Here is a 24,105-nt window from a genome sequence, read left to right on the forward strand (position 1 = left end):
TGTACTCTCTCGTTGGCCAGGAGTGATGTGGTCACCTGAGACTGAGTCGTCTGCTTCGGACACGATTTCCAGGTCCTCAGAATCCTCCTCCGGGACATCAGGGCTTTCGTCGAAGAGGTCCACTGGTGCCTGAGCTGCTCGCTGCGCCATGATGTGTCGTCGGGCCCGGCGATCATGGATGATCTTCTTGGATCGAAATGAGGCGCAGGCCTGGCAATTGTTCTCGTCGGGCGAGAGACACAGGTTACAGACCTTGTGATGGTCACTGTGTGGGAATTTCACTCACCACTGGGGGCATCTTTTGAATGGAGTCCTTTCCATGAGCTGTAGGCCCGAACAGCGTCGATAGGCCCAGCGGCCCGCGTCGACGACTGGAATCGAGTAGTTGAGATGCGTGTCGAAGATCAAACGATCGAAAACAATACCGTCAAGTTGTAGATAGATTGCACGTCGAAAAGGTTTGGAAAATAAGGTGCCGAACCGGAGCGCAAAAGTTACATCCGAACCCAATGGCAGAAAAAAACAATCTGAGGATGGAATCGATGCCCATGCGCACTATCGTCCAAGGGAGGAGTCACCTATCTCGTGACTACAAAAGACTCTTCCAAGACAACAATAAAGTGCAAGCAACCGAGCCCAACACCAGATGGCGATCTATGCATAGTGTACAATCTGCAGGTCATATGCCTCGAACACAACCTTATCATGGAGCCTTACTCAATTCGATCACAGCAAATAGTTATGAATCTCCAGAACCAACTGGCTCTTTTTCAGCCACATCATTACCTATCTTTCAAAATGGTGAAGCGCCTTCCAGGTATGATGGCTTCTTGCATTGCAATAATTTAATGTGCAAGACTACATATGAGAACCCCACAAGAGTGCTTCGCATCACAGTGGTCACAAGCGGGGGGCAAAATGGAGGATCTAGCATTAGTTTCACCCAAGGTCCATCAGGCACTCCAATGGTGGAATACATAAAACACACAAAAGAGAAAAGCCTTCAAGGACCCTATCCCGCAGGTGACAGACACTACGGATGCATCACTCATGGATTGGGGTGCTCACATGGAGGACACTGTGGTACAGGGACACTGGTATTCACAACCTCAGACATTTCACATCAATGTTATGGAACTACTAGCCATACAAAAGGCTCTCAAAGTATTCCTACCCAACACAACAGGAAAGAATTGTCTTCTACACACAGACAATATGACATCAATGTACTGCATCCAGAAACAAGGAGGGCCCCATTCATTGCAGCTATCTCAACTAGCATAACTCATATGTAAATGGGCCATCAGCCACAAGATCTACCTCCTGGCACAATACATTTTGGGGGTGGACAACTCACTAGTAATCCTGCTAAGCAGGGCTCAACAACAAGTCCACAAATGGGAAGTTCGCACTCAAATCCTACAAACATACTTCCAACAGTGGGGACTCCAACAATAGATCGCTTCGCCAATGTAGATAAGGTGAAATGACAAAAGTTTGGATCCAGGCACCCACATCATCAATCGAAGGGCAATGCTCTATGGATGAACTGATCAGGGATATTTGCATATGATTTTCCTCCTCTCCCACTCATTCATCTCATCAGGAAACTTAGACAAACATCACTATAGATGATACTCATAGCTCCAACATCAGCACACCAACCATGGTGTACAACACTACTGGAGCTGTCCCTAGTACATCTCGAGAAGCTACCCAACACTCCAGACCTTCTTACTCTCAGCGGGAGCAAAGCCAGGCACTCCAATGTTCAACAACTCAATCTTGCAATCTGGCTCCTGATATTGTAGAATTTGGATACCTACAATTACCTCCAGAATGAATGGACATTCTAAAGGAAGCAAGAAGACCAACCACAAGCGCGTGTTATTCAGCAAAATGGAAACGTTTTGTTCACTATTGTGCTACAAACAATATAAACCCTTCATCACCATCTGAACAGCAACTAACAAGTTACTTGTTACATGTTCAATAGTCACATTTAGCATACATGTCTATAAAACAGCATTTAGCAGCAATAGCTGCATACCTACAAGACATAAGGCATCAATCTTTTTTTTCGCATACCTGTCATAGAATCATTTATGGAGTGACTCAAAAGAGTTATTCCACAATGTACACCTTCTGTACCATCGGGGAACTGAAACATTGTGTTAACACAATTAATGTCCACACCATTTGAACCTTTGCATAAATGCAAAAGACAATTTTTAACTTGTTGCAGTTATATCCCTAAGAAGAGTGAGTGAAATACATGCACTAACTATTGAGGAGCCTTATTTCTAAGTATTCCAAGACAAGGTGCAACTGTGCATACACCCACAGTTTCTGCCAAAAGTTATTTCACTTTTCCACTTAAATCAGACATAAGATTGACTGGTTTTCTTTCCAAAACCAGAGACAGTTGCAGAAAGGGCGTTACATACATTAGATGTTAAACGAGCCCTTATTTACCATGTAGAAAGAACAAAAACATTTCAAAGACACAACAACTATTTGAAGCTTTTTCAAATCCAAGGAAAGGTAATCCCATCTCAAAAGCAGGAATCGCTAGATGGATGGTTAAATGTATACAAATTTGCTACATAACGTGTATTTGTAAAGCGCTCGTTCACTCAAGTGTATCTTGGTGCTGAATAACAGATGTTTAATGTTACCCAATTGTAGTCATGTTATCAACCTCAGAAGGTTGAAAGGCTGAGAAGACCCGCCGGCATGTGAACCGGTGACCATGAGGACGAACACACACCTCTGCAGTGGCTGCATTAGTCCACTAAGAAACCAGACCCGGCTTAATCAAAGCAAAACAAACACTACCCACAATGCCAAGGGTGCATTCAACAAGGAAAAATGGCGCATCAAGGCCCTCTTAGGAAATATCCAGCTAACAGACATTTGCAAAGCGGCAACATGGACAAACCTTTACCAAAAACTATTGTGTGGATGTTCAAGCCAGCCAAAAAAATCTAGTGAGACAAACAGTTTGACGCACATTATTTCAGGCAAATACACCATCAGATGCTTTAAGCCAACGCAGGAGGAGTACTGCTTTACAGTCTGTGCATAGCAAGTGTATCTGCAGCCAACACATGCTACGAATGCAGTGTATTAGTTACCCTGTAAGCATCTATTTTAGCAGGTAGGGCTGTAGATTCACATACACTCTTCATCCTCTGGCTGGTATTAGATTGTGGCACATATACACAGTAAATTGAACCATGTTCAACAGCAAACACTTACCAGACTATATCCTAATTTCTCATATGGCAGGGAAAAAATTACAATCTAAGGAGCCGTTGAACATGCGGAATGCCTTGAGAAGGAGGAGATACGATGCACAACGTTGACCATAAAAAACTTCCTCAAGAAAAACAAATTGCAAAGTCTGGGTCCAACACTAAATGGCAGGAGTGTGCATAGCATGTGAATCTGCAGCACTACGCGCTACAAATAGATGCTTGCAGGGTAAGTAACATACTCATTGTCACTGCTCTGACATAGCAATGCTAAATAATGGATCTGGACCTTGTCTTATTTCTCGATCTATATTTATATGTTTAAAATATCACAATTCAAAAAGTCTTTTCACAATAGTGGATGAGTCTGAAACACATATACAACATAACATTGTAGATTGGAAACTGTGAATAAAGGTGATGTTTTTTCCTCTACTTTCTGTGTGACGTTCTAAACAACTTAAGCTTTGCTTGTTTGTCTATTTCGTGTCAGTCAATAACACATCTATGAAAATTCTCATTATTCACTTATATGTGCAGAATTTTATATGTCTGCAGCAAAAAAAATGATATCTTGTTTCATAGCTGAAATAATTAATCACATTTATAACAGCAAGTATCTAGGCCAGAATGCAAAATTCACTGATGTACTCAAAATCCCAGTGCAAGAGGTTCTGCTTCCTAACAAAAGGAATAAGGTTAGTGAGGGAAGGGAAGTCACCACCTATGTTTTCAGTGGTAATTGAAATATGGATGGTACCTCAAAATACCCTCACCCATGTAAATTAGGTACTGCGCAATTAAAACTACATAATTAAGAATGTGGCAACCATCTTGAAAGAGTAATCAGTTTGATGGCAATAACATTTAGTAAAAAAATAAAATAATGAAAGCACATTTTTGGGGGATTAAAAATATGCAAATATTTGCTTTACGCACTGGTCGACCAGCCATGGTCAATATTAAACAAACTTGTTGGCATGGGGGATTTACCTATGATGGAGGCAATGGCTCTTTCAGATCCAGGAATCACATTATGCGGTACACCCAGCGTAAAGGCTTCATTGTGGTTCTCATCAGTCTCCTCTTTCCTCCAGATCTTAAACTCTCCCATCGAGCCCCACCCAGTAGAGAATCCGATGTACTTCACCTCCGGCTTCTTTGAGACAGCCCACTCCACTATTAGGGAGTCATTCGCAGGGTGGGTACCATGGCCTACCTAAAAACGGTCAATGAAACGAAATCATCCAGTGTTAATCAAACCTTCTCAAATTGTCAGCAAGGCACACTCAAACATTCAGTCGCAGAGGAGATGTGGAGAGATATTACTTAAATTTGCTATTAATTTTGTCTGTTTTCAACCGTTTTATTGTCTATAATCTGGAAAGGTGCAGCCTCCCGTCTCACAAACACTACTGTCTTTTTTTAATAAAATATATCGATTTTCATAATAGTATTCTTTTTTCAAACAAATTTCAGTATGACTTTCTGAAATGGGAAAAAAATCATTAGTCTCATTTAGAAGTTTTTTTTTTCTTTAACTGTGTCTGCTAATTGATTTTTTATTAGCCTTTAAAATTGTAATTCGGTAATAGAGTAACCCCCAATAACAGACAGAAGTATCCATAACCATACCACCACTAGCAATTGTCAAAGTCTTCCAACTCCATTTCAGATCCTATGTTCCAATGCACGAACTGCACACCCATGATCCCAGGAGGCTGCCTGAATAGACAAATAATACCTGCACAAAACGTGGGCAAACATCAGGGCACTGCACCACTGAGGAGAAGCAAAGTACCCATATGAGCCCGAAAACAAAATACCTAATCACCAGATCTCACAGATGGAGCCAGCCCCCGGCAATTTCCTCATTGCTACGCACGGCTAATGACAACCTCCATTATACCACTGCAACCCCAGTGAAACAGACTGGTTGGATCTGAAGGGTGGCACCAGGGCAACACTCATCGGGACCCTTAATTAGCCCAATATACAGAGATTAACTCCCGCACTCATTCCCCCCAGGGTGCAAAATATAGATGCATCAAAACAACATGGGCAAACTCGACAAACAACAGCCCAAACTATCATTCAATACACGTCGCTTGCCAAGGCCCACACAGGCACCTTCTGATACTGAGATCGACTCAGAACGTTCCAGAGACTCTAACATGGACTACCTTTGATCTTCTCTCCTCTCCACTGATCCACGCATCGTCCAAGAATATTGCCGATACCGCTGTTCCCCCAACTCTTTTTATGTCATGTTCTACACCCCCGTTTATTCGCATGTTTTAACACCTTGGTTCGTACTGTGCAACATTGCATCTATTCTTTGTTTAACCATCCCTGTGAAGACTGCCAGTACCGGTCTGACATTAAAATGGCAACAGAACTTTCCCCTGGGCCACATCATCCCTTCCCCTCTGCTATCATTTGTTTCCAATGTTTCTCCGATCTCCTTATTCTGCCTACGCTCTTTCACCCTTAACTCACATCTTTCTGCTAGCCCTCCCATTTTAGACCATGAGGGTTTTATTGACTTTGATTAAGCTACGTTCAGTTTGGCAGACTACTTATTTTATTTTCATGGTTTTTCCCTTCTACCTTCATCGTTAGCTGCTCTAGGCAGTAGGCGTCTGTACTAGCGTACCTACTCTCATTTCCCCTTGTCTGCTGTATTAGTCCTCCCCTACTGTCCCTAAATGGCCTCCATGTTTGTGCCCCTTGCCAAAGCACTCCCTCTCCCCTTGTTGGGGAGGGATCCAGCATTTTTGCCCCGGAGTCTCGGGTTCCCCTCTGAGAGAGTCCACAGTGTTAAGGGATTCACACATAGCGGAAAAAGGCCTTAATTGGCCTCCTTGAATGTGCCCCTTACCAGGGCACTCCTTCTCCCCTTGTTGGGGAGGGATCCTAGCATTCATGCCCTGGAGTCTCAGACACCCCTCTGAGAGTCCACAGTGTTAAGGGATTCTTCACATAGCGGAGGTATGGGAATGTTCCCATATCACTGGGAACCCAGCACCTCACACTGTTAAAGGCGCGCTCCTCGAAACCTTTTGATAATCTCCTCCAGGCTGATACTTTAACCCTCTGATGTACTTCGGCGGCCGAGCAACCTTGAGCTGATGACCGGTGGAGTTGACCTACGCAGCTATTGAGGAGTTGGCTCTGGTTTTCACCTTGGCCATCACCTACCCCTCCGATCATCAGACACTGTTTCTTCTCTTGTCGCCCCCTTTTGTTTTCCTGGCCCCGTCCTCTCCTCTGTCCTCCCTCACTCCTTATCTTCCTCTTACATTCCCTCCCTCTCTTCACCAAATCTCTCTCCCCTGCCGGCCTTTCCCTCCCCATACCTGAGCCATCCCTTTGTAACTCTTGTATCTCCAGTAACCACGTACCTGAAACTGTTGTAACTATGTTTTAATGCAATTGTACCTCCCCAGTAAAGCGCTCTGATACCTCCGGGTTTAGCCAGCACTGTATAAAAATTTTCAAATAAATATGTTGTGTTTACCCCTTAGTATCACAAGGACAAACCAAATGCTTTCCAGCAAGGAGGTAACACTAAAGTGGGGATCTCAATTAGAAGATATTATACTAGGCGACAGTGACCGTTAAAGGCACGGCGCAAGCTCTCCAATTTGCATATCAATGTTTTCATTATCAGTATGGGGCAGAGTCTGTGGTGCCACTACATTATTGATGGTGCATTAGATTTTTTCCAGGTGAAATCTGTTGCCAGTTTTACTGCTGCTGTTCAGGGGAATACCAGTTACCATTTAGATTTCATCATATGGTCAAAAGTGTCTGGTCTTAGCCCAAGCACAAACACATTCGGGTAATACTAATCTTTTTGACATAAGAGGCATGTACATTAGGTCATTGGACACGCAGGTTGCTTTAAGTACTTTCCAAAGTGTGCATCACGAAGTTGCCTCATTATTAAAGCATGTGGATGAGATAGAGCTACTCCCCATTTTCCGTATGAAGGTGCAGTTTTATTTATTTCTTTGAAACACGACTGACAAATGGTCCAAATGATTTTTCCTGTCTTATTAGGATTCCTACCTGGGATCTGTTCTGATTCTAGTAATCCGAAGGAAAGTTACACTGGTTGGACCTTCCTTCCATCTTTTTCAATTACATATGAAGAATAAGTATGCAATGAATAGAAATGAGCCCCTCCCAGAGCTACAGATCTAAAACACCAGCATGATGTAATTCATTCCCTAATGAGAAAACTATAAGCAGGCCAACATGACACATATGATATGAGATGAACTCATCATAAACAAGATAATCCCGGCCTTGGAGCTAGGGACTATTTAAAGAGACTATCAGTTCTCACACTTTCAATAAAGAACAAACAAAATCAGTTTAGACGGGAATGAACAGTAATAAGCAAAACCTGAATAATTCCGTTTTTCCAGCTGATCCAGAAGCTCCGGAACTCGTCCCAGGACAAAATCCCTGCAGTGTTCGCACTGGCAACTGGTTCCCCCATTTTACTTGTGGTGATCCAGGTCTTGGCATTCTGGTTCCCACCAATGACGACCTCAATCAACTCAGCCACGTCATGTGGGCCGGATGTTAATGCAAAATGAGCGTCGTTGTGTGCCTTAACAGCCACGTCAAAATGGGTCATCTTTGAAGGCTTCTGAACATACTGGTACTCATACTTGTTTGGCGTGGAGATGTGAATTTTTTCTAGTCAGTAAAACAAAAAATAATATCATTACCTGGAAGTCTTATAATACAGCTGATGTTGATGCAAAACCTAAACAAGCTTGAAAATATTGACAGCCTCCATTTTCACCTTATTCAATCAAGACATCTTCAGTTTACTTTCTCATGAAACAAATAAGTACACTTCAGACAATTTAGATTGTTACTGCTACTGTTCTTAAATCTTCTGCACAGGAAACTATGTGTAACATTTTCTTATTAAAAAAGTCCTAGTGTTAAAAGAATGAAAACAAATACTACAGTCCGGATAGGTGGCAGAAAATAAAATAAAGGTAGTCACATCATAACACAATAGCTATTCATGCAGCAACATATCGATATTTATATATCTCACACATGGAGACAAATAAATGTTGCACATTTCTAATAAGAGATGACAATAACGAGATAGAATATTCATACTGCTTTCACAGCGTGTGTTTATGTTTCACAAATAGGTGGGCGTTTATCTGATTGGATCATGGAAGCAACACGTCCTCCGGGTGGGTAAAATCTTGTTTAGCATCTGCCGACGTTTTAGATACTCAGCCAGCTTTGTATTGGTGAGTGTTAATTTCAAATGTATGTTCTTTGCAGTCAACCATTCGCTCACTTCTCTAATCCAGTTTCTCAGATCTGGTGCTTTAGCTGACATCCAGTGACTAGCTAACCATCTTTTAGCTGATAGCAGGGCAAATCCAGCTGGTTTTTATTGTGCCTTATTTCTATCCTTGAAAGATAACACTCCAAGTAAATATACCTTTGGGGACAATTTCAGTGGCAGATTTGTGTGTTTTGAGTGTACTCTATTACATTGCAGTATTGCTCCACAAGCATATATACTCAGATCAAATGAGTACATTTAGAATAGCCCAGTTGTATACTTGGGTCCATTACATGTAATATTTGCGGAGTATTTGTGTAAACATCTTTGACAGTTTTTACACAAGAACTCAAATAATAAGAGCGCATCACTATAAATTCCTTATTGTTTCATGCCACTGGAAAACAGTGTTTATTCAGTGTATATATATATATATATATATATATATATATATATATATATACATATATATATATATATATATACATATATATATATATATATATATATATATATATATATATATATATGTTTGAGGCATATGAGCTTCAGATTACACACTGTGCATAGATCGCCATCTGGTGTTGGGCCCGGATGTTTGCACTTGTTTTTGTCTTGGAAAGTCTTTGGAAGTCACGAGGTATGTGACTCCTCCTTTGGATTATAGTGCGCATGGGCTTCGGCTCCATCCTCAGATTGTTTTTTTCAGCCATCTGGCTTGGATGTGTTCTCGCGTTCCAATTCGGAACCGTTAACGGTTTTCTCTTTCGACGCGCAATCCTTCCCATCTCGACGGTATTGTTTTCGATCGCGTTTCCAGCCACATGCCACCCTTCAACTTTGAAGTCTTTGATTCCGGTCGTCGACATAGGCCTTCGGGCCTACCCGGGCCTCATCTCCGGCTCATGGACAGGACGCCATTTAAAAAGTGTCCTCGATGTGGGTCGATGTTTCCCCACACCGACCTACATGAGGTGTGCAACCTCTGCCTCTCACAGAGCACGAGGCCAGAGACTGTCCAGCTTGTGCCTCCTTCCGCTCCAAAAAGACCACCCGGGACCGACAAGCTCAAAGAACAATGGCGTGCTCGTCATCTTCGATCACCGACGACATCTTTCAAGAGGGCATCGATGTTCCGGAGCAGGGTCGAGTCGAGGAAGCCATCATCAGCTCCTCCGAAGCAGATGATTCCGACGTCGAAGACATCACTCCAGCACAAAGGGCCGTGAGTACAGATGTCGACCCCGACCCACCCACCCCCTCGACACCGTCCAAAAAGGCTTCGGTACCACCTCTACCTTCGGGCCCAGGTGCACGCCGTGACACTGCTTCCCATGCCCCGCCTTCGGGCCCGGTAAAGAAGCCTAGTAAGCCTTTAAGCGACTCGGGCTCGAGTCAGCCTACCCTCGGTACCGAACATCCGGCACCGAAGAAAAAAGCGTCATTGACCTCATCCACGCCGACCGCTGCTTCCACATCAAAGCACTCGGCGTCGAAGGCTAGCACCAGTTCCTCGGCACCGACAACACCCTCGGAGCCGACTAAAAAACGCCCGCCGAAAGGCCCCGATACTTCCAAACCGAAGACCTCGGAACCGAAAAAACAGCAACCGGTTCCGACTCATAAAGACACTTCAAAACTACAAGGTTCCAAGCATAGAACCGCTACTGAGTCTACGCCCAAAAAACTTACGGCTCCAAAGCCCTCGACTCCGAAGGATCTGTCTCCCACAGAAGAACTGTTTTGACCAGATCCTACCCAAAATACTCTAATGAAGGACCTTAAGACTGGTCATTTACTGCTCAGCATCAAAAAAAGACCACTAGACATGCCTGCGCCCGCACCACCACCAAAGAAGAGAGACTTTGCTACCTCTCCATTAAGGATTCCTTCTCCTCTTCCTCCTCCTCCTCCTCCTCCTCCTCCTGCCCCACCACACCACTCTCCCACACCATCCCCTACCCCAATAGATGATGATGATGATGACAACACCTCAGATGATGCAGGGGGAGGTGCGGACGATCAACCCCTTGGGGGCCCTACTGGCTCCCCCTGACCCCTGGGATGATTACAGTGTCCCAGATGTCCCTTACAACCCACAATATGATATTTATCCCTCCAGACCTTGCCCTACAGAGGACAATATCGGTTTCAACCAGCTCCTTCAAAGAGCTGCCCAATACCACGGGGTAGCCCTACATACAGATCCAGTAGAGAAGGATTTTCTTATGGATACCTTTGATACCACACAAAGGTCGACCTCAACACTGCCCATGCTTAAAGGGGTCATTAAGCACGCACCAGAGATCTCTAAAGACCCCGTCAGTGCTCGGGTCATCAACCCAAGAATAGAAAAGAAATATAAGGCTGCCCCTACTGACCCAGTATACATTAAGTGTCCTGCACCACTATACTCCCTGGTAGTCTCTAATGCCAGGAAGAGGGCAAATTCTCAAACATCAGGTGACGCACCACCACCAGACAAGGAATCCAAACTCTTAGACGCCTCTGGCAAACGCACAGCGTCACAGGCAGCAAATATTTGGCGCATTGCTAACACCCAAGCGCTCCTAGCCAGGTCTGACAGGGCACATTATGACGAACTCGAGTCCATAATTCAACACCTCCCTGACAAATACAAAAACAGGGCCAGTGAACTAATCCAAGAGGGTAAGACCATCACTAACACCTCCATTCGCTGTGCCCTAGATGCTTGACACCGCCTCAAGGGCAATCAACACCAGTGTCCTTTTGCGCAGGAATGCCTGGTTAAGTATATCAGGTTTTAAACCAGAAGTACAGAGTAGAAGTACAGAGTTCTATACTCAATAAGCCTTTTGATGAGAAACACCTATTTGGGCCCAATGTAGATGTATCCCTCGAAAAAATGAAGAAGGATACAGACCCCGCCAAATCTATGGGAGCCTTGCAATCGCAAGCTCCCAGACGGTCCTTTCGTCGCTCATCCTTTAGAGGCACCCATCGAGGCTACTCCTCTGATAGCCCCTCTACCTCTTACAAAGCTCCCGCACAATCCACCTTTACTAGAGGTTACCAATGGGGTGGTTACAGGGGGAATAACAGCAAAGGCAGAGGCAAGAATAACAACTCCCGCTCTGCCTCCACACCTACCCCATGACTTCTCTCCACTTCCCCTCAACTAATCCACTCCAGTCGGGGGAAGACTTCACCAAATTCTCCCTTCCTGGATAAACATCACTTCAGACAGGTGGGTCCATGAAATCATTCAATCAGGCTACTGTCTTGAACTAACAACAACACCCCACAAACATACCACCCAAACACCGTCCAGTGTCACAAGAACATCTGTTACTGTTAAAGCAGGAGGTACTCTCCCTCCTACCAAAAAGTGCAATAGAACCAATTCCCTTACGCCAACAAAACAAGGGAGTCTACTCCCTATATTTTCTCATACCAAAAAAGGACGGATCTCTAAGGCCTATTTTAGACCTCAGACCCCTAAACCTATACATACATTCAGACCACTTCCACATGGTCACACTTCAGCAGGTCCTCCCTCTGCTTTCCCAGGGCGACTTCCTTGCTACTCTAGACCTCAAGGACGCCTATTTCCACATTCCCATTCACAGCGCTCACAGAAAATATCTCAGATTCGTAGTGAACGGTCAGCACTATGAATTCAAGGTACTCCCATTCGGAGTCACCACAGCACCAAGAGTGTTCACCAAGTGCCTAGCAGATGTGGCAGCACATCTAAGAAGACAACACATACATGTCTTCCCATATCTAGACGACTGGCTTATAAAAGCCAAATCGTACAATCAATGTGTACAACACACTCACACCACTATTCAACAACTTCACAACCTGGGGTTCACAATAAATCACCCCAAGTCCCAGCTGCAACCATCCCACATGCTACAATACCTCGGTGCCACAATAGACACCTCAAGAGCGCTCGCCTATCCCAGTCCCGCCAGGATAGCGAGCATCCAAGCTCTTCTCACCAGATTCCAACTGCAACACTCTCTTCCAGCTCGAGTGTTCATGCAGCCCATAGGGATGATGGCCTCTTGCATATTCATAGTGCCTCATGCAAGACTCCAGATGCATCTTCTCCAAGAGTGCTTGGCACGCCAATGGAACCAGGCTCAAGGTCAGCTAACAGATCTGGTGTTGGTAGACGGACGTACCCATCGCTCTCTGCAGTGGTGGAACACCAAGAACCTTTCCAAAGGGCGACCGTTCCTCGAGCCAGTTCCTCAAATAGTCATGACACCGGACACATCGCTCTCCGGCTGGGGAGCTCACCTACTACATCACACCATGCAGGGCAGGTGGACACCTCAACAAAAGTTACTCCACATCAACCACTTGGAGTTACTGGCCATATTCCTAGCCTTAAAAGCATTTAAAAAATAAATATCGGGCAAGACTGTCTTAGTCCGCACCGACAACATGACAGCCATGTATTATATCCAAAAACAAGGTGGGACACACTCTCTCCAGCTCTCTCAACTTGCACAGAGCATATGGAGGTGGGCTATACCTCAGAACATCTTTCTCCTAGCCCAACATGTCCCAGGAGTCAAAAACACAATCGCCGATCTCCTGAGCCATCAAACAGAACAAATCCACGAGTGGGAACTTCATCCACAAGTTCTTCAACCGTTTTTTCAGATTTGGGCGCAACCACAGATAGACCTCTTCGCCACCCAAGAAAATGCCAAATGCCCAAACTTCGCCGCCAGGTATCCTCACCCATTGTCCAAAGGCAATGCGATATTGATGAACTGGTCAGGCAGATTTGTGTACGCTCTTCCGCCTCTCCCACTCATTCCGCTGGTGGCGCGCAAACTACAGCAACACTCATTAACGCTCATCCTAGTTACTCCAGCTTGGGCCAGACAGTCATGGTACACCACACTGCTTGAACTCTCAGTAGTCCCGCACAAAAAACTACGCCTCTCTCCAGGCCTCTTAACCCAAAACCATGGAGAGAGCCAACACCCAGACCAAGCTCAGCTCAACCTAGCAATCTGGCTCCTGAAATCCCAGAATTTGGTTACCTCCTGACTGTATGAACGTCATCAAAGAAGCTAGACGGCCTACCACTAGAGCATGCTATGCAGCCAAGTGGAAAAAATTCGTAGTATACTGCCATAACAACAACACTAATCCCCCAGATGTGTCTATCCAACACATCATAGGCTACCTACTATACCTCCAAAGATGCAACCTAGCCTATACCTCTATCAGATTGCATCTTGCTGCCATAGCAGCATATCTACAAAATAGACAGCACCTCTCATAAAGGCCCTTATGGAGGGACTCAAGAGAATAATTCCCCCCAGAGTACCACCTTCCCCTGTGTGGAATTTAAATATCTTTCTCACAAGACTAATGGGGCCTCCATTTGAACCTCTACATAAATGTGAGCTACAATTCTTAACATGGAAAACTGCTTTCCTCGTAGCCATTACTTCTCTATGAAGAGTTAGTGAACTACAAGCACTAACCATTCAAGAACCCTTTCTCCAGATGCATTCCTCCCTAAAGTCATTTCACCCTTCCACCTCTATCAATCTGTAGAGCTGCCTGTATTCTTCTCGCAGCCACAAACAGTTGCAGAAAGAGCTCTTCACACCTTAGATGTTAAAAGAGCACTACTATACTACATAGAGAGAACAAAACCCTTTTGTAAGACCAAACAACTATTTGTGTCTTTCTCACCACCACACAAAGGCAACCCCATATCAAAACTGGGGATAGCTAGGTGGATTGTTAAATGCATACAGATTTGTTACCATAAAGCAAAACGTACATTATCTGTTCCTCCTAAAGCCCACTCTACACAAAAGATAGGGGCTTCAATGGCATTTTTAGGTAACATTCGATTAGATGATATCTGCAGAGCAGCTACATGGTCTACACCACACACATTCACAAAACACTACTGTGTTGATGTGCAAACTAAACAACAGGCTAGTGTGGGCCAGGCTGAACTCAAAACACTATTTCAAACTACTACAACAGATACTGGTGGTCGCCGCTAGGGGTGGATACTGCTTTACAATCTATGCACAGTGTGTAATCTGCAGCTCATATGCCTCGAACGGAATATGCTACTTACCAGTATGCATCTGTTCTTGGCATGTAGAGCTGCAGATCTACACACGCCCACCCGCCTCCCCGGCTACCTTTATCTGTTCCAGTATTATCTTACTTAGATACACCACACATGGGCATCTTTCCTGTTTTCTTGCTAAGCTCCATCATTTCCCTGCTGGCGAAAAACAATCTGAGGATGGAGCCGAAGCCCATGCACACTATGATCCAAAGGAGGAGTCACATACCTCGTGACTTCCAAAGACTTTCCAAGACAAAAACAAGTGCAAACATCCGGGCCCAACACCAGATGGCGATCTATGCATAGTGTGTAGATCTGCAGCTCTACATGCCAAGAACAGATGCATACTGGTAAGTAGCATATTATATATATATATATATATATATATATATATATATATATATATATATATATATATATATATATATATATATATATATTCACTTAAGAAACCATAGGTTTCACACATGTTATAGTTAGGTGGATATTTCACTCGTAAAAAACCAATGAAATTCCCCCGTTATAGTTAGTTCAGATAACTATAACTCGCACGCCCGCAATCCACTGCTCATGACGTCACATATTACATCACTCATGACATGATCAGTGGCATCACTCATGACATCACTGATGACATCATCCTTGTGATAGAGTGGCGGTCGCGCAAGTTATAGTTATCTGAACTAACTATAACGGGGGAATTTCATTGGTTTTTTACGAGTGAAATATCCACCTAACTATAACATGTGTGAAACCTATGGTTTTTTAAGTGAATTTGCAAGGTTTTTTAAATGCTAATTCCTAACTATAACGTGTGTGAAACCTATGTTTTTTTCAGTGAATCAGTGTATTTGTACGGTTTTTTAAATGCTAATTTATTTATGTATTATTATTTTTTTTATATATTTATTCTACAATAAACTACGTATTAAAATGTATTATTTTTTTTGTGGGGGTTTTCACCGTGCGCGCACGGTGCACGCACCACGCGATTTAAAAAAAAAAAAAGTTTTTCTGCCTTCGGGGTCCTTCAGGGACCCCCTGACAAAGGCTAGGGGGTCAGGAACTCTATACCCTGCCACTTTTCACGTTCGCCACCTTCCTTTTTCACTCTCGCACTGAAAACAAACAAAATGGCGCCCGACACGTCCTGATTTCGACCGATTCTAACGTTGACTAACATGTAACCACCAATCAGAATTACGCTCGCGCACGTTACGGTGCTCGCACGGTGCGCGCACCCTGCGCGCACCCTGCACGCGTATAGATATTGATATGCTTTTAAATGCTATTTTCTCAGGCAATACTGAACAGATTTACACCAGACCTGCAAAAGGCACTTCCTTGACCTTATGGCTACCTCTCTGCCAAATTTCAAGTAATTCTGTTCAGCCGTTCGGGCTGTAGCTGTGTCTAAAGGTCCTATGGAAAAATGCATGGGGAAAACGCATTTTGGGACCCCCCTTTTTTCTCGGCCCCCGCTTGACGAATCACCCCGAGACTTTCAGGGTAGGAGCTGAACGGAGCGCCCCATTAGTTTTGAAAATTTCGCGAGGATTCGTCAACCGGCGCCAAAGTTATTCAAAATAGAATTTTGAGATTTCCTATGGAAACACGGTCCTAACTATAACTATCTACTGGCGACCGCCAGTAGATAATAGATAGATAGATAGATAGATAGATAGATAGATAGATAGATAGATAGATAGATAGATAGATAGATAGATAGATAGATAGATAGATAGATAGATTCCTTCTAGTCCTTTACCGGTTGAGGTTCCATGTATTTCTTAATAGACAATCTTTTTGCACGTCTTGGAGTGCGCAATTTGCTACATCACCAAAAAGTGAATTGTTACCAAATATATAAACATATTGCTATGAACTTACCATTTGGACAGAAGAATACGCTGTAGGTATATTCCCGAGTTAATCCCTCAGGCTATGAAAATAAGATAAAAAGCATTATCAGTATGTGAATGACATAATCAACTCATTTTATGTGTACTTTCATCCCTCTCACAAAAGAATAGGTTGCAATCTTGTTTTACATTTTTTTAAACGGGTAACGATTTGAGGAATGCCATTTTATATTAATTACAGATTAACTCACTCAGAAACATCCTCAGCGTGATTAACTTAGAAAAATTGAGACAACAATGTTAATGACCTCTTTGGACAACTAAATGCACTTTAACATTACTGTTGATCCTTTTGGAGTTGTTGAAAGCTTAGGTATGAATTTTGCAGTGTGTTTTTGGTGTTAACTGCTACTAGTGGATTTTTGAATATTTGTTATTGCATGCTACTGGTTTCCATTTGTTACATTTTTGCACGTTTGTAAGTGCTTTGTTTGCTACAAGTGCTTATTTTACTTATTGTGTAAATGTGCCCTAGCTTTGCCTGAATCACTTCTCAGGAAATGGCATTTACATTCCATCATAAGCATTATGTGTCTTTTCAGCTGAGACTTCGATCTAGATGATGAGTTCGTCAAACTGTGGCGGTAGATTTAGCAGAGGTGGGGGGTAGATTGCCTCTCTAATAATGAGGGCTGAAATAATCAACTCATCTAATCAGTGTTAATTAAAGACATTGTACAAAAAACTTTTTATTTTGAGGTCCTTCTAACTGGGTATGGTTTGAGCTTGGTTACTGTACCGCAATATGCCAATAGGAATCTGAAGAGACAGTCATATGACCGGCTGGAGTTCTCTTAAGATTGGTGTATTTTCTAAACCAATTAGGAAGATGTGTTTTTACTATCAGAATGGGAGAAGTTCTCAAAAACAAAAAATGTTATGCATATTTGCATTTTTATTTCTGATTAGTTTTGTCTCTTATGATGACTTGATGACTTACAGTAGCAACATAAAAATCACCAAGCAAAACGCCCACTGTGGCATGCTTGACAGTATTCATTCCTTTCTTTCTGTATTTAAAATAGAAGTTCATATTATGCCAGGGCGTGAACTAGACAGTATTCATGTAGTTCTGGAAAAAAAAACTTTGGAGATCTCTCTCCCCTGGGCCTTTATATGTTTTCTACTGCAGCAATTATCCAACAGCAACAACGGCAGACCTCCTATGCCGCACCTCTTGCCAGTTCCTATATGTAAGTTCACTGCGCACACAACCGCCACTCCAGCCGTTGAATGGTGTCACTGTGCTCCAGATCAGAAATGTTATACCAAATAGGGGGGCGCAGCTCAAAGAGTCCAATAGGTCAGATTTGATAGAAAAATAGCTTTTTTATTCAAAACTACTTTTTAAGATCATCAGATAGAGAAAAAGTCCAGCCAACACGTTTCATTCCCTTATAGGGAATTTCATCAGGGCAGCAAAAAATATATGCATCTTATGACAGGTACGGAATATTCAGATATCAACAGTATATATTCGTAGCTTTAGAGTGTGTGGTTTATCATAAGTGGCAATATATTCAAAATTAGTCTCTATTCCAAAGTTTTATTTAGCACAATCTCCGAGAAAATATTTTAAAAAATTCATGCGGTCCAGTATATTGTACTGCGGCCTAACTCGATCACCAGACGATATGAGAATTCCTCTATTATTACTCCATATCATACATGGTTTCCAATGGTTCTTTCGGTCACGTGTATTGCACTGTGGTCGAAATCGTTCTAGATAAGTATGACGGTTCCTCAGCGTCACGATTGACACATTTTCCCTTCTTCCTCTTTCTACTGCAGCTTCAGAGGAAATAAAACCTCTATTCTATTGTCCCTCCCCGCCAAACATTTTAACATAACACCACATGGTTCAGAAGGAGAGTATGGGCTTAACTTAGATCCTGGTGGACAGCCCGTTTCTCCGCCAAGGTGACGGAGTAAATTACTCTGTCACCCTAATGTAGGTACCGTCTGCCAGATCTAGAAATGACAGCCAAGCAAACTGTAATTTCTTAAAGCATTGCCAGGAACTGCTGTCACTGCGGTTCCTGTCAGAGCTTTGTACAGCTTGGTGCAGAGCTCTATCAACATGACGCAGCCTTGCACCTAACTGATTTCTTATATTTTTCCTTCATAAAGAAAATCCTGAAATGGGATTTAAAAAAAAAAGATAATGCTCCACTCGCCAAGGGAGTATTCTCCCATTAGTGGCGGGGGCATTTCAGTTTTTTTTACTGTCCCTTACTGCCAGGGTTTGCTTGACTGTGATGGACAGTAAAAAAACGGCTATGTGTCCGCCATCCTAATTGGGAAGACGGACATATAACAAATTCTCAGACAGCCTGATGGAGTAGACACTGCCGTGGCCAAACTATAGTCCACCCACATTTAAATCAACAGGGTGGACCATTATGTTGGTGGAGAGAGAACACCATTGCCGTTGTGACAGAGTTCCCTCTCCGTCAACATATAAATTAGATTGCATGTCTAAGTTCTGTTCTCTAGAATCGGGGCCATCAGTACACTTGTTAGAGACACTTATGACAGGGAAGTGCCTTCCACCTACAAAAATGTATAAAATGTTAAAGATACTATGTTGTAATGAGTCAGGTCACCTGCCATTAAACTGCCAATGGACCACATGAAGCATTTTTCCTGTTTCCTGTTGAACAAGGCTTCCTGGTATTGTACAGAGTACTTTGGTTCTACTAACTAAACTCACATGCATCACAACATACTTCTACTAAATAATGCAAGTATCCATGCCTAGATCTGCTTCTGCTCTGATACTTCTATGTCTTTGTATATATGTGCCCTAGCATTTCTGCACTTCTGTGAAAGCTCGGAACATAAATACAATGTATGCATCATAATACACCCCTTTAGAAGGACATACCTAATATGTGCTGAAGCTTAAAATTACACCCATGATCTTCATCATGGGAACTTTATTGATAATTATCAACACTAAATAGTCCAACAAGTGTGTGATATCCAAGAGCATTTTAATATATATTTAAAATCTTTTTTGCAAAAAAGAAAATGTGGAATACATCTTCACCTCTGATAACAATAAATGCTAGAGTATCCCAGTGCATATGCAGGATTCCTGGAACTTTTACAATACATTCTTTACTTTAAAAATGGATTCAAAATTAAAAGCCTGCCTGTGAGAGGCATGTTTTATATGGTTTTCTAATTTTTGAAATTCAGCCAATGAGCCAAATCTATCAAAAAGTCATTTTTACTTACACATCTTAGTTTTAACCATTTTTAAACAAAAGAGATTGGTTGTACATAATGTGCAAATCTTTCACTGGAGCTTCAGAATTTTCAAACCTGAACCTTCCTAGCATGCCATTCAGAGTCAGTCAAGCAGTTAGATTTCTCCAGCTCACGGACAAAGATCCCCAAGCACAGCATGCTTTCACAAAATCTAAGTTTGACTGAAAACTCTATATTTCTGTTTTCGCTTGAAATCATCACACCTGCTTGATAAATATACAGTTTTCCTGAAGCATGTTCCTTTTTTCCTCTTTGTTCTCAAAATGTTATTGCTTCTCAGCCTTCTTACTGAGTTATCATGCTGGCTCTTATTGATAAATGGCTGTCTTGTGGCCTGTAAATAAGAGTCTTTTACAGCATCTGTATTCCCAATTATCATTATCATTAAAAAAAAAAAAAAAAGAGTAAAGGAAATTGTCTGGCAATGCCCTATAGAAGTCATTGGGACAGGGAAGCAACATGCCTTATGGAGAAGTATGGGAAAATAGGACCCCCCCTGAAAATCTACCGACCCTGGTGAGATCACAGACTGACTTTTGGCAGCCTGCCAGCACCAGACATGTTTCTGGACTCCTAGGTCAAGAGTCCCGCTCTCTGGGACCAGATTAAGAAAACACATCCTGGGAGGAGGTGTCACACCTCCTCCCCCAGGATGGGCACAGTGCTCGAGAGGAGAGCTTCAAAGGCCTGCCGCCTTTGTAATGCGACCCCCAGCCTCTGCTGCTAGCAGCCGATGGTGTTGCAGGGATTCTGCGGAGTCACAGAACTATGCTTGGGATCATAGAACCTTAGTAGGCAGGGACTGAGTCATCCTACCACCTGTGTACCCATGAGCCTGGGACCGACTAGCTATAGTGTCTCACTTGCCCTCCTACTCACTCACAGAGGAACAAGTGATTAGACACCCCAGAATACAACACTCCCGACCCTCTCAGGAATCGTGGTTGCAGGACACACTTTCGCTCTCACACTATTAGTCCACAATAAGATTTGACAGAGACAAGAGAAAAGTTTAAAATGTTTACTTTAACTGTCTTGCTCTAGTATGCAGTATACGTGCCACAATGAGTAAGAAAATATCTAACACAAATACGGTCAGCATAGTAAGTAGTCCATAAATCATGAAAGGAGCTGTCATGATATAATACAGGGTAGGCTAATCTCCACTTCTACATAAACAAAGTGATTATATATCAGAAGATTTCTGGGTGTTTGCAGCAGGTCTCTTTCATGTGACTGTAGGATTTCAGCACCGTGGAGGGCAGGTCTAGCAGGGTATCTCTCCCCTCGCTCAGGAACCGGCCCCACAATCCATCCCCCCAGTCTTTCTGCGGGACTCGGTGGGAGGTCATGGCAACTTCGTAGGCCTTGAACCATTGCTGGATGTCGTCGTTCTTGTAATATTCTTTCACCACATCCTTGGGGATGTGGACCTTTGGTTCCACGACGGAGGAGAGGGGTTGAGTTACGGAGGGTCTGGCCTCCTCACTTTTAGCCTTGAACTCGATCTCTTTCAGGCTGCGTTCGTGTTCTAGTTGGAGTTTTCTTTCTTCGTGCTCTCTCTGTCGCTTCTTTTCCTCGAGTTCTCCTTGTAGGCGTAATTGTTCTACTGCCAGTTTCTTCTCCCTCGATTTTTAGTTTTGCTAGCTCTAGTTCGTGGTTGCGGCCCCTTTCTCGGTACACTAGCTCCTCCGGGGATAGGCCCCCCTCTGGGGCGCTGCTCCTCCCCGGGATGCTTCGTGGTTCGTTTGGCGGCTCTCCTTCTGTTTGTGCCCGGGAAGCTCCGGCCTCGACCCAGGTCTTCAATGCTCCCTGGAAATCCTCTTTCATGCTTAATCCGGTGGTAGCGATTCCAAGGTCTTTGCAGAATTGTTTTAGTTCTCGGTGCGTATAATATTCCAACTGGTCCTCTCGAAATGTCGTGCTTGTGTTGGTACCTGCGGCACCTAGGGAGGTTTCTCCTTCCATTTCTTTCCGGTAGTGCGTTAGTCGTTTACTGCACGATCTCTAGGTGTCGGCTCGGATCCCGTCGTCTGCCACCAAATTTTGGAAGGCGTTCTCCGGGGGGGGGGGGGGGCTTCGGAATACGTTCCTGACCACCCGTTGACCCACCTCTCCCAGAGTTAGGCCGAGCAAGGGCGGGGAGACCCTTCCTGGAAGGGTCTCGTACCTAGGATCGCACACACTGCGCTTGCACTCTCTGACAGAGGGACACCACACAGTAGTTCTTCGTAAGACAGTATACTTTATCGTAGACGTAAGGGATCTTTATGATCCGAAATGCAGGTACAGTGCCACCATCAGCGGCAATCTCGTGATGGGGGTATGGGGGTAGCGGGACAGTCTTTGAGTCAGTGTCTCTGCGGAGTATCCTGCGCACAGCTCTCAATCCTCGAGCTGGGGGGATGTTGCTTCTCTCGGCAATCTCTGCCGATTCCCTTGGAGGAGAGTGCCGCGAGTCACTCAGCAGGCACAGGTGGTTCGGAGTTCGGGGAGCAGCGACAGCGTCAGCAGGGCTCAGATGGCTCAGAGTTCGGGGAGCCGCGACAGCGTCAGCAGGGCTCAGATGGTTCAGAGTTCGGGGAGCCGCGACAGCGTCAGCAGGGCTCAGATGGTTCAGAGTTCGGGGAGCCGCGACAGCATCAGCAGGGCTCGGATGGTTCAGAGTTCGGGGAGCCGCGACAGCGTCCGCAGGGCTCACATGGTTCAGAGTTCGGGGAGCTGCGACAGCGTCAGCAGGGCTCAGATGGTTCAGAGTTCGGGTAGCGTTCTTCGGTTCGGGGAGCGATCGAGCCGCGACCAGGTCAGCAGGCTCTCGTCAGTCCAGGTCTTCTCTGCCTCCCGTCCCTTCAGCACCCCTTGTTATACTCCCCCTCCTCTTTGAAGTCCGGAGTCCTCGCCGAGAGGGGTCTTGCTGCCTGGGGGCGGTGTGTCGGGACTTCCTGTCGCTCGGCCCTTTGATCTGTTCAGGTGGGTCCGGGAGGGACTCCAGACACCCAGCAGGTGAGGCGCCCGCTCACCGGGGGCCTGGTGGCCGATCGAAGCCTTCCTTGGGGAAGAGACCAGAGGTGTGACAGGGACGGCGCCTCCCGGTCTGGCTTGGGGGGTGTCTCTCTCCCTCGGCCGGGCATGCGTGTTGGGGTCTGGCCGGCCATCGGGATGTTGGGCCATGGTGGCCGGAAGTCTGTGACATCGGGGATCGGTGCGGTTGCAGGGTGGCTTGCTGGTCGGGAGGGCCCACGCCACGAGACCGGTCTCACATCTGTGCATGCGTGAGGCGGCGCACGCGCAGGAAGTAGCTGGTGGCAAATGGAATGCACGTGGTTGTGCACGTAACCGCCACCCGATCCACCTGGGAAGCCTTTGGGAGCATTTTCTGAAGCCCCTACATATGTCTCGCTGAGCGATCGCTTACGCGATAGCCAGGCGAGACCTAAAAATGACCAAACTTGAATACAACCAATTAGTAACTCAGAACCCTCTAGAACCTTTCCCAAGAGAAGCTGAGTCCCTCAGATGTTCACCGCACGTCGTATGTGAAGGGAGTCTCCCTGAGCTCTGCTCAGTTTCTTTTACATTTTCTCAGATAAGTCTCATTTGTTTTCTGGACAATGTCTGATAGGAAAGGACTATTTCGCCCTTGTAAATCCTGTGGGGAAAAAAGGGTTCACATTGATGATGCCCACAAGAATTGTATCTATTGCCTTTATCCTAATCATGAGGCAAAACGATGTAAGATCTGCCGCACCTTCTCATCTAATACTCTCAGAGATAGAGAAGGCGGACTTTTGTTGTAGCTAAAGAAGACTCAAGGAGCGTCTTCTGATGAGGAGAGCGACACTTCCTCTAAATCCCATTACGCCCAGGTCGCCTGAAGGTCAGCCTGAGGAGGTAAAGAAACACCTGCCAGCCTCCCATCTGACCAAAGAAGCTCGAAAAAAGGAGAAAGAGCCTAAGTCTCCTCAGAGTTAGTCATTCCTCATCATTCTGGGAATTCTAAGGAAAAATGAGGTCCTTCCAAGCATAAATCCAGCCATAGATCCTTGTCAGCATCAGTGTCACCGTCAGTCTCTTCAGCAACACCGACGACAACGACCCTCTCGTCGTCGAGACCATCAACGGCTCCAACGACGTCGACTGCGAGCATCAAAGCACCGCTATGGTCAACATCATCCTTTCCGTCGACGAAGGCCTCAGCGCCGA

At 44.5% G+C, this 24,105-nt stretch overlaps 1 protein-coding gene across 2 annotated transcripts in view; it reads right to left on the minus strand.

Annotated features, from left to right (window-relative positions):
* CPAMD8 (C3 and PZP like alpha-2-macroglobulin domain containing 8) overlaps nt 1-24,105 on the minus strand; it is a 1,045,838-nt gene that overhangs the window by 641,844 nt on the left and 379,889 nt on the right. For both annotated transcript variants that reach the window (XM_085640012.1, XM_085640011.1), the window contains exons 23-25: nt 16,595-16,646; nt 7,672-7,970; nt 4,251-4,476 (exon numbers count right to left, since the gene is read on the minus strand). In XM_085640012.1, coding sequence (XP_085496138.1) covers nt 4,251-4,476; nt 7,672-7,970; nt 16,595-16,646 — 577 coding nt within the window. The remainder of the gene's footprint in view (nt 1-4,250; nt 4,477-7,671; nt 7,971-16,594; nt 16,647-24,105) is intronic.

Source organism: Triturus cristatus, chromosome 12 (genome assembly GCF_964204655.1).
Source record: "Triturus cristatus chromosome 12, aTriCri1.1, whole genome shotgun sequence".
NCBI lineage: Eukaryota > Metazoa > Chordata > Amphibia > Caudata > Salamandridae > Triturus > Triturus cristatus.